This window comes from Cervus elaphus, chromosome 18 (genome assembly GCF_910594005.1).
Source record: "Cervus elaphus chromosome 18, mCerEla1.1, whole genome shotgun sequence".
NCBI classification, from domain to species: Eukaryota; Metazoa; Chordata; class Mammalia; order Artiodactyla; family Cervidae; genus Cervus; species Cervus elaphus.
This window is the reverse complement of record NC_057832.1, coordinates 68,531,545-68,547,042: the sequence shown is the minus strand read 5'-3', so window position 1 is coordinate 68,547,042 and position 15,498 is coordinate 68,531,545. Positions and strand designations below refer to the sequence as shown.

Sequence of the window (15,498 nt, the reverse complement as noted above, 5' to 3'; positions counted from 1 at the left end):
TTTGCAGGCATTTTTGTGAGAATAAACTGAGGATGTAACTCAAGTATTTTAAACATTTAGAAGCTCAGGGATCTGCCAAATCCATGAAGACCTCCCCCCAACGCCCCGAGCCCGGCTCCCAGCCATAACACTTAACTCTTCCCCAGTCTGGATTTTCTGACAGGTTATGCTGAAATGATATGCAACCTACTGTGTGTTTCTCTGCATTCTGGCTAGATCTACAGTTACATCAGCCATCACAATGGAATGAATTGCAGCCACAGTCCTCTGAGCAGTTTTTTAAAGACTCTTATTTGCATTTCCTGATTATTTTTTCTTTGATAGCTTTAATTTAGAGAGTAAATAAATTGCAGGATATTTTTGAGGAGCTTTTTTTTATTGTTGAATTGTTCAGTTGATTTTTTTTTTTTTTTTTTTTTTGGCTTCTTGCAAGGCATGGTTGGAATCCTACCCCATGAATTATGCTGGCAATTTTGGTGACAGAAATGAAAAATTGTAAAGTCCTAATTAGCCTTTGAGTCAATGCCAAGGCAGTTTGTGCTAGTGAAGTAAACAAGGCTCTGAGAATAAATTTTTAGATGCATGTTGAGAAGAATTAAAAGAAAAATGGTATTATTCTCCAGTCTGTTTAGGGTTCTGAAGGTGGTGGTCAAGGTTTCATGTGAAGCTTCAATTTCTTGTTCCATGTCTTAAGCAGATTAATTGAACCAGCTATGGTTGGCCTTTAATTACTCACTGAATTAAATAATAATTGACGATGCAGGCATTATGATTGATTAATCAATAGAAATGTCTTCATGCTGTCTTTCAACATGTATCAGACTTGTACATCAAAACCCATGTGCTCCCCTCAAGTAGGGTTGCCAAATAAAATATTGTGCTGGACATACTTATATGAAAAATTATTCATTATTTGAAATTCAAATTTAATCTTCTGTTTTTATTTGCTAAATCTGGCAGGTTGAGCCACAAGGAATTTTCCTCCCCTTTATTTCCATGTTGCCAAATCAATACTACTTTGAATGTATTGCACCAGGTGAAGGACAAGCTGGGCCAGCAGGGAGGAGTCAAGGACGAGGGCCATGTCCTCTCATCTCTAATGAATGAATCCTTCCTGCCAGAACTGCTAGCATCAGGGGAGACACTTCTTCAAAGGTTTACCTTTCTGCTTCCTTTTCATCTGGGGCTGATTGACCAGCAGGGCCCAAGTCAAATACTTGACTTAATGATAACCAGTTTGAACTAAGCATTCTGTCTGTTGAATAAAACTATGATTGCAAAGAGGAAAAATTAGGGGAAGGGAATAATAATGGTGATGATTTTAGCTAGCATCTGTTGAGTGCTTGATGAGTCCCAGGTACGACACTAGGCACTTCACACACGTGGACTCTCTTAGGCCCTGATACCTAGTTTTGAGAACGGAATGCTGTCATTGTCCCTGTCTCACTGATAGGGAAACTGAGCCTCAGCCTAGATCACATATTTAGAAAGTGATGGAGCAGGAGGCTACAGTCTCCTCCAATATCATCTGCTGGAGGGCAGCAATTCTCAACAGTGAGTGCCAGAGGATAATGTGGCAATGCTAGGAGACATTTTTGGTTGTGGTGACTATGGGGGGGGGGTGGGGTAGGGGGCGGTGGCATCTAGCGGATAGAGGACAAGGATACTGCTAACATTCTACAATGCCCTGGGCAGAACCCACAACTAAGGATTATCCAGCTCCAACTGGAGGTGAGAAATGCAGCTGTAGAGAGAAGGGAGGAGAAAAAAGAGAAAAAAAGAGGACAGGGTTCATATTCCTACTTGAGTCCCAGTTCAACTGTGGAATGTTGTAGGCTTGTGTCAGGAGTAGCCCCTGGTCTTCAGGGTGGGAGAGCAGGGGCCAGAGGGAGGTGACGGTGCCAAGGACAACGCTGGCATTCTCCCTGTCAGTTGCTTACCAGAGCTGGGGATTTCTTGACAATCTGTCTGGCCTTCTCAAGTGTAAATTTCCATGCCTCCTATAAAAATAAAGTTAAACAATATTACAACTTGTATTGCATCTTTTCTTTTTTTGGGTTTCCAAAGTTAGGTTTTTTAAGTTTATAACTTAGCAATAAATGCATTATTCTATAGCTTTCTGATAAAGTAACTCACAGGAAAGCAATTTCATGTTAATAACTCTCTTTAATAAGGGATTTGCTTTGTGCCAGATGCTACACTAAGTGCTTTGCAAATATTATTTTATTTAATCTTCACAGCATCTCTGAGAGTATATAACCTTTTTACAGATGAAGAAATTGAGATACAGAAAAGCTAAGAAATTGGCTGTAGATCTCAGAGCCAGTGTCCAAAAGAGACGCCATCTGAACCTTTGTCTTCTTGCCTGCTATGCTAAGCTCAGTGACTTGTCTTTGGGTCTGAAAGTCCCAGTGCAGGAGGTGCAAATTTCTGTTATGATTTCCTTTTTGGTGGCCCTTTTTAGCTCAAAGTTCATTCTCCACAACATTGAGGGTGATGTTCCTCTGCTTTAATTATGGGTCCCCTGTTTCTCTGCTTTGGAAATACCCCTTTGCATTTGAGGCCCATCTCAAGCATCTATAGGGTTTAGCACAGTTCCTGATACATTGTAGGTACTCAACAGATATAGAAGTAAAAGTGAAAGAAAACATTTATGATATTGTGCCAAAGAAAAAATAGGTTATCAGATTTTGCACATGCAGAAAAAAAAAAAAAGAAAAACGCTGCAAATGTGTGCGTGTGTGTGTTCAGCCAACTCTGCAACCCAGTGGACTATAGCCCACCAGGCTCTTCTGTCTTGCCTGGAATTTTCCAGGCAAGTATACTGGAGTGGGTTGTCATTTCCTACTCCAGGGGATCTTCCTGACCCAGGGATCAAACTTGCATCTCCTGTGTCTCCTGTGTTGGCAGGCAGACTCTTTGCCACCGCACCACCTGGGAAGCCCCTTGCAAAGAGGTATGCCATAATAATAGTTGGTGATAACTTTTTCCTAAATTTTCAATAATGAGTACAAATTCAGCAATAAATGCTTTTTTAAAAAAAAGAACTCAATACACATTGCCGTGTTGCTTATTGAAAATGATCTGTTCCCAGTACAGGGATGTAGTGAGGACCCTGAGATCGGGGGTGAATGGACACTCCTGTCTTCCTGAAATTCCCGTTCTGGCAAGGAGGCACAGGGAACAGATACAGTAAGCACAGTAAGTGGAAGTGAGATGAAGCAGAGAGAAGGTGCTGGAAACATCTTTTTAGGAAGGGCCATTTGGATCCCCTTGAGAGAACTGATCTGGTTTTAACCCAGCTCAGTTCTCTAGGGAGACCAATGTTTAGAGAGGAATACAGACAAGGAAGAAAAAGGAGGAGAAGAAGAAGTGACAAGGGTTTTGCCAAGTACCTTCTGACCCCTTGTGCTGGGAATAATTGCTGCCTCTGGGTCCCCCCTGGAATGCTGAGGGCAGATGTATATGGTCTTGGCTTGACAAGAGCAGCGCTGTCTCCCACAGTTAAAGTGCAATACCATCATAAGAGAAGTCACGAGTGCTTTTAAAAGATGCTTTTGGTAAAGCTAAATCCTATGTATTGGAAAATAGTCACCGTAGGATACAGTGGAACACAGATATAATAATAGACCACAAATTCCACCCAAAGGTCAGACATGCCACTATTTGATAAAAAATTAAAAGCAGAGGAGCTCCCTCCATTTGTCTTCCTACATAACAGAAATGGCCTCAAAGCCCCATTTGTCCTTTTCTCTTAACTCTTCTGTCTTCCATTGGAATTATTTATGCATTTACTACCTCCAGTGGGCAGTCAAGTCCTCAGGAACAGCTTCTTTTGAACCTTGCTCCATTTGTAAATTAATTTATGCCATTAAATTTGGGAGTGAGAAGCAGCTTGTCCTAATAAACTTTTAGAAAAGATCAGGAGTAGATCAGTGAGCTTCTCCCCATCCCTAAACCCCCTCATAAATGCCTGCTCCTTGACAATAAAAAAATTTCACGTCTAAAAGCATCATTTTATGTCCCAGGGGGCTTCTTCCTTTGTGGGAGCTTGTCACTGCTGTCAAAGTGTGATGTGAAGAAAAGGCACTTTCTGTAATTTTTAAATCTACTGCTGCTATAATTGATAGCAGAGAACTTGATCACTAAAAATTATTCCCTGTAGAAACTCATGTCTAATAATACCATTTTTCTTTATTTCCTTCACTCCTGAGTGTACCAGAATTCAACTCTTTAACATCACAGAACCTGAGAAGGACCAGTTTGGGACTGTGTCCTCCCTAATTCACCCACACTCCTGAAATGTTGAGGGACATTATATTGAGATCTGGAGCATCCCGTGTACACTGTATTCTCTGCATGTTTTCCCATCCTTGTCAATTCAGTGCAGTATGCTTTGGCTGAAACATCTGAATGTTTGGGAAATGCCTTTCCAAATGGTACTCCTTACCCTAAAGTGGCTCAACCCCTTGAATATGCTAATATGTGCAATGGCTCTCCCAGCAGGGAATTTAGTTTACAGACTTCCCAAACTTTTAAAACTTAACAATTTTCTTTTCTAGCACACCCATTAACATCTCCCAGAGTGGGAGTAAAAGCAAGGGTTTTTGTGTCAAACATGTCTCATTTGAATCTGAAGAGAATCACTTACTGGCTCTGTAACTTGGGACAAGTTATTTATCCACACTAAGCCTCGGTTACCTCATCTATAAAATTGGGATAATAGTAATTGCTAGTTAACACTTTCTACATTGTAGTCTTACCAGTTTGCTGTCATTCTTCTCTCCCAGGATACAAAACCCTTGATGAGAAAGATTATGTGTCATTCACTATTACATCCCTAATATATAATTCATGGTATGACAGATACTTTAGAAGAACTTGTGGAATGAATGAACGAATGATTGCACAGAGAAATGACTGGTTGAATGAATATTTCTTTTTTCTTTCATTATGAATCATATGCTCATGACTACGCTTGTGCCTGGGTTACATGAATTTCCACACAGATGCATAGATGCTAGGCATACAGAGCCAGAGCTCTTCCCCAACCATGTGATCCTTTGCGTTAAATCATCCACATGCCATAGGAACTAAATTTACCATTCCCCTGAGCCTTGGTGATATTATCTGGTTTGTGTTAAAATTTCAGACTTAATTTATTCTTGGAAAACAGCATGACAATGGTGGGAAAGGCACTGGAATTCAGGGACTTGGACCACGTGCTCTGCTTGCAGATGGCCATGGTTAAATAATATAACCTCCAAGTCTCTGCTATCTGTAAAATTGGATGTAAAGACTCAAAGACATTTGTTAAAGCTATTCGTTTGCTTGTCTTAAAGACAGGCAAAGGGGGCAAACTGTAATCAACATGAAAATGAAGATAATTGTTCTCTCACCTTGGTAGCGTTTTCACTGTTGGCACTCTAGCATTTTTAAGCCATTGTTTCTAAAGCATGAGGACCACACTTCTATCTTCTGGAAAACTACAACTTCAGAATGGAGGGTGCAACTGTAATCAGTGATTGAGAGAAAGTTGGGGAATAGATTGTGAGCCGGATATAAAACTCTCCTGGCTGGAAGCCATAATGATGTTTCTGACTCACTGAGAGCAATCATCTGAGCATAAGCAAATTCTCCATCAACAATGAGGGGCTTGGTTCGGGAAATACTCATTTGATCCTGCATTCTGTTATGGTCATATCTTTTCAATTTCTCATTATTTTCTCCCTTTGATTGCGGTGTTTCCTTATTCCAGTTTCAAATCTTCTTCAGAGTCTCAGGAGTGAATTGCAGAGGAAGCCATTACACCAGCTCACAGAGATATAAGCCCTCACTCTAGAAGCTTATAGTCCAAAGAACTATGGATATGTATATTGCATTTTTTAACTCAAGGACTTGGAAAATTCCAAGGACAACATGACATGGCTCCCTAGCAGTCTAAAAAGGGGGAAAGGCCAACCCTTTGCTTGATCACCAAAGCACACAGTAGTATATACCCATGGAGGCATTGCTTATATAGTGAGTGAAGTCGCCTAGTCATGTCCGACTCTTTGCGACCCCATGGACTGTAGGAGGAGTGTAGGACCCACACTCCTCCGTCCTTGGGATTTTCCAGGCAAGAGTACTGGAGTGGGTTGCCATTTCCTTTTGTAACAAATAGTAGCCTGTCCAACTGGAATTTTCTGGTTTATTATGTTATCTGCATTCCACTGTAACCTATAGTGGCTATTTTCCAACATGCAGGATTTAGCTCTTCCAAAGTCCAGTTTGATTTTGATATCCCCACATTTCCCAGTTTTATGACTCTGGAATATGTGAAAAAAAATCACATCAGTTTATGTCATTTTCTTCTTCTGAGGACCAGAAAGGGGGGAAAAAAGAGAGAGAGAGAAAGAAAGAAGAAAGAACTGTGAAAGTAACTGAAAAACACCACCACTTCTGAATGCATTCCCTTATGCTGTTAAATATCTTTTCTTCATACATATTTTACCATTAGCTAAATTTCCTCTTTTTCTTATCCTGGGCCAATTCTGCCTTGTGTATCTATTAGTATCATTTGTACATTTAGTCACACTGTCTCTATCCTTTTTCTCCAGGAAATACCTTTTAAAAAAGTCTTATTTTAAATAACACTATTTCCACCCCACAACTTTTCCTGTCATTTCCTGTAGTTTCCAGAGAGAAATATGTTCCTTGCCTCTTTGGTTTCTAGCAGCTATACACATTCCTTGGCTGATGGCCTCATCACTCTGACCAATGCATTTGTTATCACAGTCTTATCCTGTTCTGTTCCTCCTGCCTCTGTCTTATAAGGAACTTTGTGATTACACGGGGTTCATCCAGATAATCCTGGATAATCTCTCCATCTCTAGATCCTTAATTTAATCATACTTGCAAAGTCTTTTGTGATTCTGAGGATTAGGATATGGACTTCTTTGGGGAGGCCATTATTCTGTATATCATACTGCTCATTCAACAAATATTTATTGAGAAATTAATATATGCAGTGAAATGTTCTGGGCTCTGGGGAAGTCACAAAGAATTTAAGAAATAAATCAGCCAGATTATCTGCTTTCATGGAGTTTATACCTTAACAGAAGGGGCAGACATTAAATCATAATTTTACAGTTATTTATCTTATTGTACAACTGTTTCATTACAATTGTGATAATTTCTAGAAGCATGGAGAGCCATGAAAGGAGAGAAATCCTAGAGGACCTAACTTGGGGCATCAAGGAAAAGTTCTTAGAAGAAATGATTTCTGATCTGAGCTCTGATGTGGGTGATTAATTAGGTGAAGATGAGGGCTAAGAGTGGAAGCTGAGAGACTAGTTATTAAAACTTTAAAACTTAAAGTATCTTTTAGAACTGTTCAAATTCACTAGGGTCATTAGCTTTTCTTGGGCTAAGGGAAGAAAGCATATTCTCAAGAGAGATACAGTTGCCATTATTTTTTAACTTCTCAAAAGCAGGTAAGAAAGGTTTACAAATTTGAATACCATTTAAGTACCTTCCTTGGAAATATCTGATTTCTTCTCCTTATCAGAAATCAAGGGTAACTTAACATTTGTGTTATTAGTGCTGTCCACTGAGGATTCTTGAGATCTCTAAGAGTTTAATGACCTCCAAATAAGACTTAAAATTTAAATCTGAGAAGACATATTCTCCAAGCTTCCAAATGTGGGCTTAAACCGAAATGCAGCTTGGAATATCTATAAAATCCTTTGAAATGCTGGGGGAAATGACTGAATAGCAGACTGTACATTCAAGAATGGTGTTAAATGCTATTCTCAGTTCTGTTAGAGTTTTAAACCTTCAAGTCTTCAGGGAACGATTTAATTTAGTGGTCTCTGATATTTACAGCCTTTCTGTTTCCATGATAATTTCTTGTCTAATGACCTTCAAAGAGTTTTGTGGAGGCAAAATACATAAAAGGTCGATGGAATCTCATTTAATTTTTACTTTTTTAATTATGGGAAAAGGATCATCATTTCTCCCTATATTTTTGGCCCTTTGATCTTTCTCTATAAGCTTTTTTTTGCCGTGCTTGCTCTGGTTTTTTTTTTTTTTTTTGTAAGAGCTCTTTGAATCATGGAGAAAATAATTCATAGTGTAGCATATTACAAAAATGCTTTCCCAGTTTGCCATTTGTCTTCTGACTTTGTATATGCTAGGTTTTTCACCAGTTAGATGCATTCATATTTCCCTTTGTGACTTTGGGATCACAAATTACGAATAAAATTACTTAGGTTTTTCTTCTTTTATGGTTTCATTCTTTATGACTCAACCTTTAATTCATTTGGGATTTATTTTGCCATAAAGAATAGACAAGTATCCACCTTAAATTTTATTCCTAAATGGCTAGTCTTTAATCCCACCCATTTACTGAATATGCCAGTGTTTTGTCACTGATTTGAAATGCTACTTTTTTTTTTTTAATCAAAAACAAAAATCTCAAATGCATTTGAGTTTATTTTTAGACACTATATTCTGTTCCAATTTAAGCTTTAGGCTGACTTTTCTGCATCTAGATGGCTATATTCCCCTGTAATTTATCTCATTGCTCATAATTTCCTGAGATGTTTAAAGAGGAACTTTAGAAACACTGTCAAGTAAACAACTCCACAACCAACAATTTACTTGAATTTTGATTTCTCATCTATAAAATTGGGATAATAGAATAACCCTGCAATTGTATGAGAGGATTTTCAATGATGTATGATATGTACTTAGTCCAGCTTTTGGTCTGTTATAGTCATTCAAATTGTCGTTGTCAATTACCTTTTATTTTTCATCCCCTAATGTGTACCTATCATGCAGTAGGGGCTTAGTAAATGCATATGATGAGAATAACAGGATAACTGTCCATGACTTGAAAGTCTATCAGTATCAGTCAAGACTTTTTCACCCTAGGACCATTCCTGGCCTCAGTTATCAAAGATATGTTTGTCTTCCAGGAGTGGCACTAATTTATTAAGTGAGGTAATTTGGAAAACTTTATTAAGTCTTCCAGAATATTAAGGCACACAAAAACTGTTCTTGGATGTACATCCCCTTCAAAAATAACATTTGATTTTCTAATGGTTTGCCAAGTCACAGTTGAAGAACAGCTATCACTCAAGAAGGAAATTTCCTTAACCTAAAACTCTGATGATCACACAATTGTCTCCTTTTTTAATTTAATAATTTGTTTTCTTCTAGACCTGGATTTGTGAGAAAACACTCACATACTATACAGAGTTAGTGTGGAGAACAGAAGAGCAAACACAGCAAGCTGGGTAGGTTGACTGAACAACCGAGGGAGAAGAGAAGCTTGATTTTTTTCAGTTTAGTTCAGGTTTTGAGCAACTGGTTTGTTATAGTTGCCCGTGGTAGCAGCCATGGAGGCACCAACGTAACAATGATGACAGAGGAAGCAATTTCCTTTCCTTGTTTGACGTAGGGATTCTGCTAAACTGAGAACACTTAATTCATTTTTAGTTTATATGTACCTGACATTAAAAAATCAAGTTGTAATAACACAGATAGATTAAAGAAATTTACCCCCCCCCCCACACACACATACACACACCCCATGTTGAAAAAAATTGGAGGTCAGGATCAGAGATTACTTTCATTGAATAAGAACAAAGGATTAATTGCTGGTTACTAGAGAACATTTTGGTTTTAAATAGGGGAGACTCTGAACTCCACCCTCTTGCCAATTTGATTTTAGTGCTCATTCATGGATTCATTGTGTTTTTTTAAAATGTCACCATTTATTGAACATCTTCTTGATTCCAAGAACTGTGGTAGCCTCTGTTCTGTGGTAGCCTTTGGAGGCATATTCTTATGCCTCCAAAACTCATTCAAGTTGGGGCTCCTATTATCTTGAACTCTAGGTTGTTACAGTAGGAGAATAACACAGAGATGAATTTCTGGGAGATAATTATGTCCTTGTTTAGAAAGGAGGGGTGGAAAGCACAGAATGGATGCCCATGATGAGTCATCTGGAAGATTAGTGGCAGGAAAGCCCAAGTCTAGATAGATGGATCAAGACATCCTTTTTAAAAACAAAAACAAAAAAACTTTATTTCTAGAAAATGGGATCAAGGCATCTTAAGGATTAGGTTTGGTCTGTTAAAGAGATAAAGAAGAAGACACATTGGAAGTATAGACACTAGCTAGCGTTGGGAAGGAATACAGAGAGAATTATAAAGGCATTAGTGTCCTGTTTCATAGAAAGAACTGGGTTCAAATGTAATCCATTCATTCAACACACATTTATTGGGCAGTGTGCCAACCTCCTATACCCAGAACAAGCAGTGGGGAGAGAGAACTGGCTCAGGGACAGTCCCAGCCTGACAATTATAGTCCAGCAGTCAAGCTCCAGGCACATAAACTAATGACTAACATACAAGCTGGGAACTGCAATGCTAGCTGTTAGGATAGAGCTGTTAGTATCATGGGGACGCTGAGGAACGGAATCTAATCCTCACTGGACAAGGAGCATAGGTGTCCAGTGGTTTCTTGAAGAAGGTGACGACTGAACTAACTAGATCTTAAAAGATGACTCAGGGAAAGGGCATCACAGGTGCAGGGGAAAGGAGAACAAGGTTGGGAGGTGAGAACAAGCAGGATGTGATGGGAATGATAAGTGCTGAGCTGCTGCAGAGAAGTGGATGAACCAGTTCCTCCAAGAACAAGGCTGGGAGGTAAGGACAGGATAGTTTATGGAACTCAGGTTTTGTCTTGACCTTGATGGATAGCTTTGAATGATTCAAGCAAGAAAGGGAGCATTGTCAGATTTGCATTTTGGAAACATCACTTGGGTGCCTGGATTTGAGGGTTTCAAGGTGGGAGGTGGAGATATCAGTTACAAAGTTGCTGCAGGACTCCACCCTAGAAAAGATTATTATTGTTGTTCAGTCGCTAAATCATGTCCAATTCTTTCTGACTCCATGGACTGCAGCATGCCAGGCTTCCCTGTCCTTCACTATCTCCTGGAGCTTGCTCAAACTCATGTCCATTGAGTCAAGGATGCCATCCAACCATCGCTCATCCTCCACTGCCCCCTTCTCCTTCTGCCCTCAATCTTTCCCAGCATCAGGGTTTTTCCAATCTTTGCAGCAGATGGCCAAAGAAATGATAAGTCCCTGAATGAGGCAGGCAGAATTGACGATGATGAAGGGGAATAGACTGGAAAGAATCATTTAGAAGGGTGAATGCTGGTATCACAACTGAGATATGCAATATGGGAGGAATAGCTGATGTGGGGAAAAAATAGTCCAGTTTCTGGACTATTGTGTTATGTTCAAGCTGTCTTTGGGACCTACAAAAGAAGATATTTATCTGGCAGCTGCATGCAGTGGCTGAAGCTCTGAGGAAAGTCTTGAACTTTGTTTGTGAGGCTGAATAACAAGAGCAAATGTTTTGTATGTTTATGATGATCAGTCACTATTCTAAGAATTTTCACACATGCCAATTTGTGTAGTCTTCACATTAGCCCTGGGAGGTAGGCTCTACTCTATTCCTCATTTAACATATGAAAAAACACAAGGCAGTTAAATGATATATCTCAAATAACTTAGCAAGTACATGGTGGGGCCAGGGTCACTGGTCCCCGCAGGACAGCATTGGGCAGTCTGTACTTAACTGCCAAACTGTCCTGACTATAATTACTCAGGGAGAAAGCCCAGAGTGAGCAGAGTCCTGGCTGGGTGGGTCCTGGTGCTTAGGAAGGGAACGGTAGCCTCAGAGCTGTGCAAGGAGAACCAGAAAAGAGCAGAGAAGTTTCTGGAAGGGAGTGGCAAGCAGTGTTAAACGCAAAGGATAATGGACAAGAATGATCCTGGATTTGATGTTTAGGAAGTCATCGGTGGCCTTAAGGAGAAGTGTTTCATTAGAGAGATGGGGCTAGAGGCCAACCCGCAATTACTTGAGAAGCAAATGGGAGGTGAAGAAAAGCTCTCCTTCTTTAAAAGACAGCTGGAAGTTGCTGCTGCTCCTAACTAACACTTATTAATGCTTATTACAAGCAAAGAAAGCACCATCCTAAAACTCAATCTCCTGCCCCACTATAAAATACATATACACACTTATACGTATGTATGCATATAAATACACCTGGAGATATATATTAAATTGTAAATACTCACAACTACCCTATGCAGCCTGAGTGTTATGTCCACTTTACAGATGAAGAAACTGAGGCCCAGAGCAATTGAGCAACTTGTTTAAGGAGAGATAGAGAGTAAGAAATGCAGCCAGGCTTTGAGCCCAGGTGGTCTGGCTCTAAGATCTGTGCTCATAACCACAACATTGAACTACCCCTCAATTAGAGGAAGGAAAAAATTAGATAGTGGCTGGAGAGGAATGAGAGTCCTGGGGTTTATTTTTATATTAATTTTTGGAATGGGAGCAACCTGAGATGGTTAATAAGTATCCTCCTTTTCCTCCCTGGGTGTAGATAACTTCAGTGTAATTTGGCCCAATTAGCAAACCGTTATGAGACAATCCATAAAAGGAGTGAACTCTAAACATATTGTTTCTAAAAGCTTCAGTTCCTTCAGCCCTTCTAAGAGGTCTTAGCAGTGGGGGTTTGGGGACTTGAAGCCCACAGAGTTTGATAATGCATCCATGAGAAAAAGGGCAAGAAGTCAAGGAACCAAGGATGAGGCTGGGGGTAAATGGAGACATGTGACTTTGGGTGTCTGGGAAAGTACCAGATGACAAGAAAAGGCCAGCAGCAGGAGGAGAAACGATATTTTCAGGCTTGTTGATGGCAGCTTTCAGGCTTGGGCCAACAATTTTTACCCTTCAATGCTCATCAGAAGTTTTGTAGAAGTGCAGCTGCTCAAATCTCAACCCCAGAAGTACTGAACCAGATGCCCTTGGGTGGGACTCCACACATATTTCTAAAAACTGCTTCATGTTCTAAAATCAGCTAAACCTTTTATACTCTGGTATGTTCCATTGAGACCAGATAAACCCTTGCAAGGGAGGAAGTAAAGCAAATACATGTTCAGAAAGGCCCTTTCCATCTTGTCTTTCGTTTAACAAAACTTATAAAGCACCTACTATGTGTCAGGCATTGCACAGTCCTGAAAACATGATGGTGAGTGAGAAAGACATGGTCCCTATCCTCAAGTGCTATGAAAGAAACCAAGTGCTCTGTGAGAGCACAAAGAAGACCTTCAGATGGAGTGGGAGGAGGGATATTTCAACAGAAAGCTGAAGGAGGAGAAGTAGCTGACTGTGCAGAGGACTGCAAGGGTTCTAAGCAAGTACCCAAAAACAAGGGCTCTGAGGCAGATGTAGCCAGAAGCCTGCTTATGTAGTCAACCCCTGCTACACCTGGAAGGTAACTATCTCCACTCCTTTCCAGGGAGAGCCCAGGCCTGCTCTGCTGAGCTTTCTGTTCCTCTTTGAACCCTCTGTTAGAACACTTGTCTCTTCGTCAGAGTTTGTTTACAAGTCTGCCTCCCTTGTAGAATCACTATTTGCATCGTGACTGCCTGCCTCATTTGCTGGAATACTGTCCTACATAATTCACTCTCTATAAATATTTGCTGCCTGAAAAAAAAATCATTCTGTAGAAGCTACAGGACTATAGGCAAGTCTTTTGATCCTCCAGGTCTCAGTGGACTTATCTATCAAACGGAGGAATCATTTCTGTCCTGCAGATTTGTGATGGTTAAAAGAGATAGCTTACTCAATGTGCCTTGCAGTGGGGCTAGCACACAGTAAGTGCTCAAGAAATGTTTGTTGAGGTGTGGCTGGCTATGTGAATGACTGACCAAATGATTTAACCGGTAAGGAGAAAGTTGGGATCCTTGTGCAAGATTCTTAGAACTTAAGCTCTTCATAATATTTCCATTAAAACTAAAACCAAGAGATGTTTACTTTCTGATATTGAGAACTGGCGACTCTGAATGTGGTTCGTAATCTCTGCCAAACACACATGTGCTGATGTGAAGAGTTGCAGGTCTGAAGTCTGAAGCCCTAGGTTAAGTTCAGGTTCTACTCACTAGATATGACACCTAGGTCAAGACCTTAAGCCTCAACTCCAATTTATCTTTAATAACTGTATCTATAAAATAGAGTTTGGCTCTGTGATACTGCCTAAAGTTGGAGACATCAGTATACACACACACACACACACACAGATGGATAGATTCATAGGTTACATACATACATACTTTACTAAATTATCCACCAGGAGGATCTAAAAGCAATATCATTCCAGTAACAACTTGAATACCTAGCAACTAGATCTTGGTTTCTAAACACCATTTTCCAATAAAAGGAACCAAGTCATCTTAGAAAAGGGTGGATTTTAGGGATGGGGCAGAAAAAATACAAGATGACAATACAATACTCATCTGGCATTACCAGAAAGTAAGGAAGTTTGAAAGGAAAAGAGGAAAAAATGAAAGAAGGAAGACAAGCAAAGGAAAAAAAAAAAAAAAAAGAAATGGCACTGTGTTGAAAAGGACACAGGGCGATCTGAAAGAGATCCTAGTGGCCAACACTGAAAAAAATCTGAGCAAGAAAATAAATAACAGTACTGGATTATAACTCAAAGTATAAAATACTTAAATATAAGTATTATATACAAGTATATATTGACATAAATGAATAACTGAATAAACAGATAGGGAAGAAGACACACATCTTTGCAGAAGAATTTCAAATAATGTATGTAGATAGATACTCCCTTCTCCAGGAGGTAAGCTTGGAGCCCCCATTCCGTTAGATTTAGTGACTCAGTTCTAAAGAATAAAGAAAAGGAAAAGGTAAAAATAGTGACTTTCCAGTGAGGAAACCTGGCAAATGCCACTCTAACCAACTGATCAAGGTTAATATCCCCCTGAATATAGCATGGGTATCATGTATCCCTGATAAAATGTGACGACAAGGGCACTTAGCCTCTGTGGTTTTCCTTCCAAAAACCTGTAAGTCTCTCTACTCAAAATAAAGACATCAGGCAAATCCCAATTCGAGGGACATTATATGAATATACTTAATCAGTACTCTGAGAACTGTCCAGGTCATGAAAAACAAGGAAATAGTGAGAAACTGTCACAGACTAGAGGAAACTAACGGAACACTAAATGCAACATGTGTCTTGGATTAGATCTTAGAACAGAAAAAAGGACATTAGCAAAAAAAAAAAAAAAGGTGAAAACCAAATAAGTCTAAACTCGTAATGACTAGTAATACTCATGTGTGCATGTATGCTCTGTCACGTCCGATTCTTTGTGACTATAGCCACCAGCTTCTGTGTGCATGGGATTTCCCAGGCAAGGATACTGGAGTGGGTTGCCATTTCCTCCCCCAGCGGATCTTCCAAATCCAGGGATTGAACCCATGTCTCTTACATCTCCTGTGTTGGCAGGCAAATTCTTTACCACTGAGACACCTGGTAAGAAATAGTCATGTGACTATTGACTAAGGACTAGCACATGACAATTACAAGAATAATGTGGCTTCTTTAGTTTTGAATAAGTAATG

The 15,498-nt window shown here is 39.7% G+C and overlaps 1 protein-coding gene across 6 annotated transcripts in view; it reads right to left on the bottom strand.

Moving 5' to 3' along the window:
• AOAH (acyloxyacyl hydrolase) overlaps positions 1-15,498 on the bottom strand; it is a 183,721-nt gene that overhangs the window by 122,891 nt on the left and 45,332 nt on the right. For all 6 annotated transcript variants that reach the window (XM_043873042.1, XM_043873043.1, XM_043873040.1 and 3 more), the window contains exon 6: positions 1,941-2,000. In XM_043873042.1, coding sequence (XP_043728977.1) covers positions 1,941-2,000 — 60 coding nt within the window. The remainder of the gene's footprint in view (positions 1-1,940; positions 2,001-15,498) is intronic.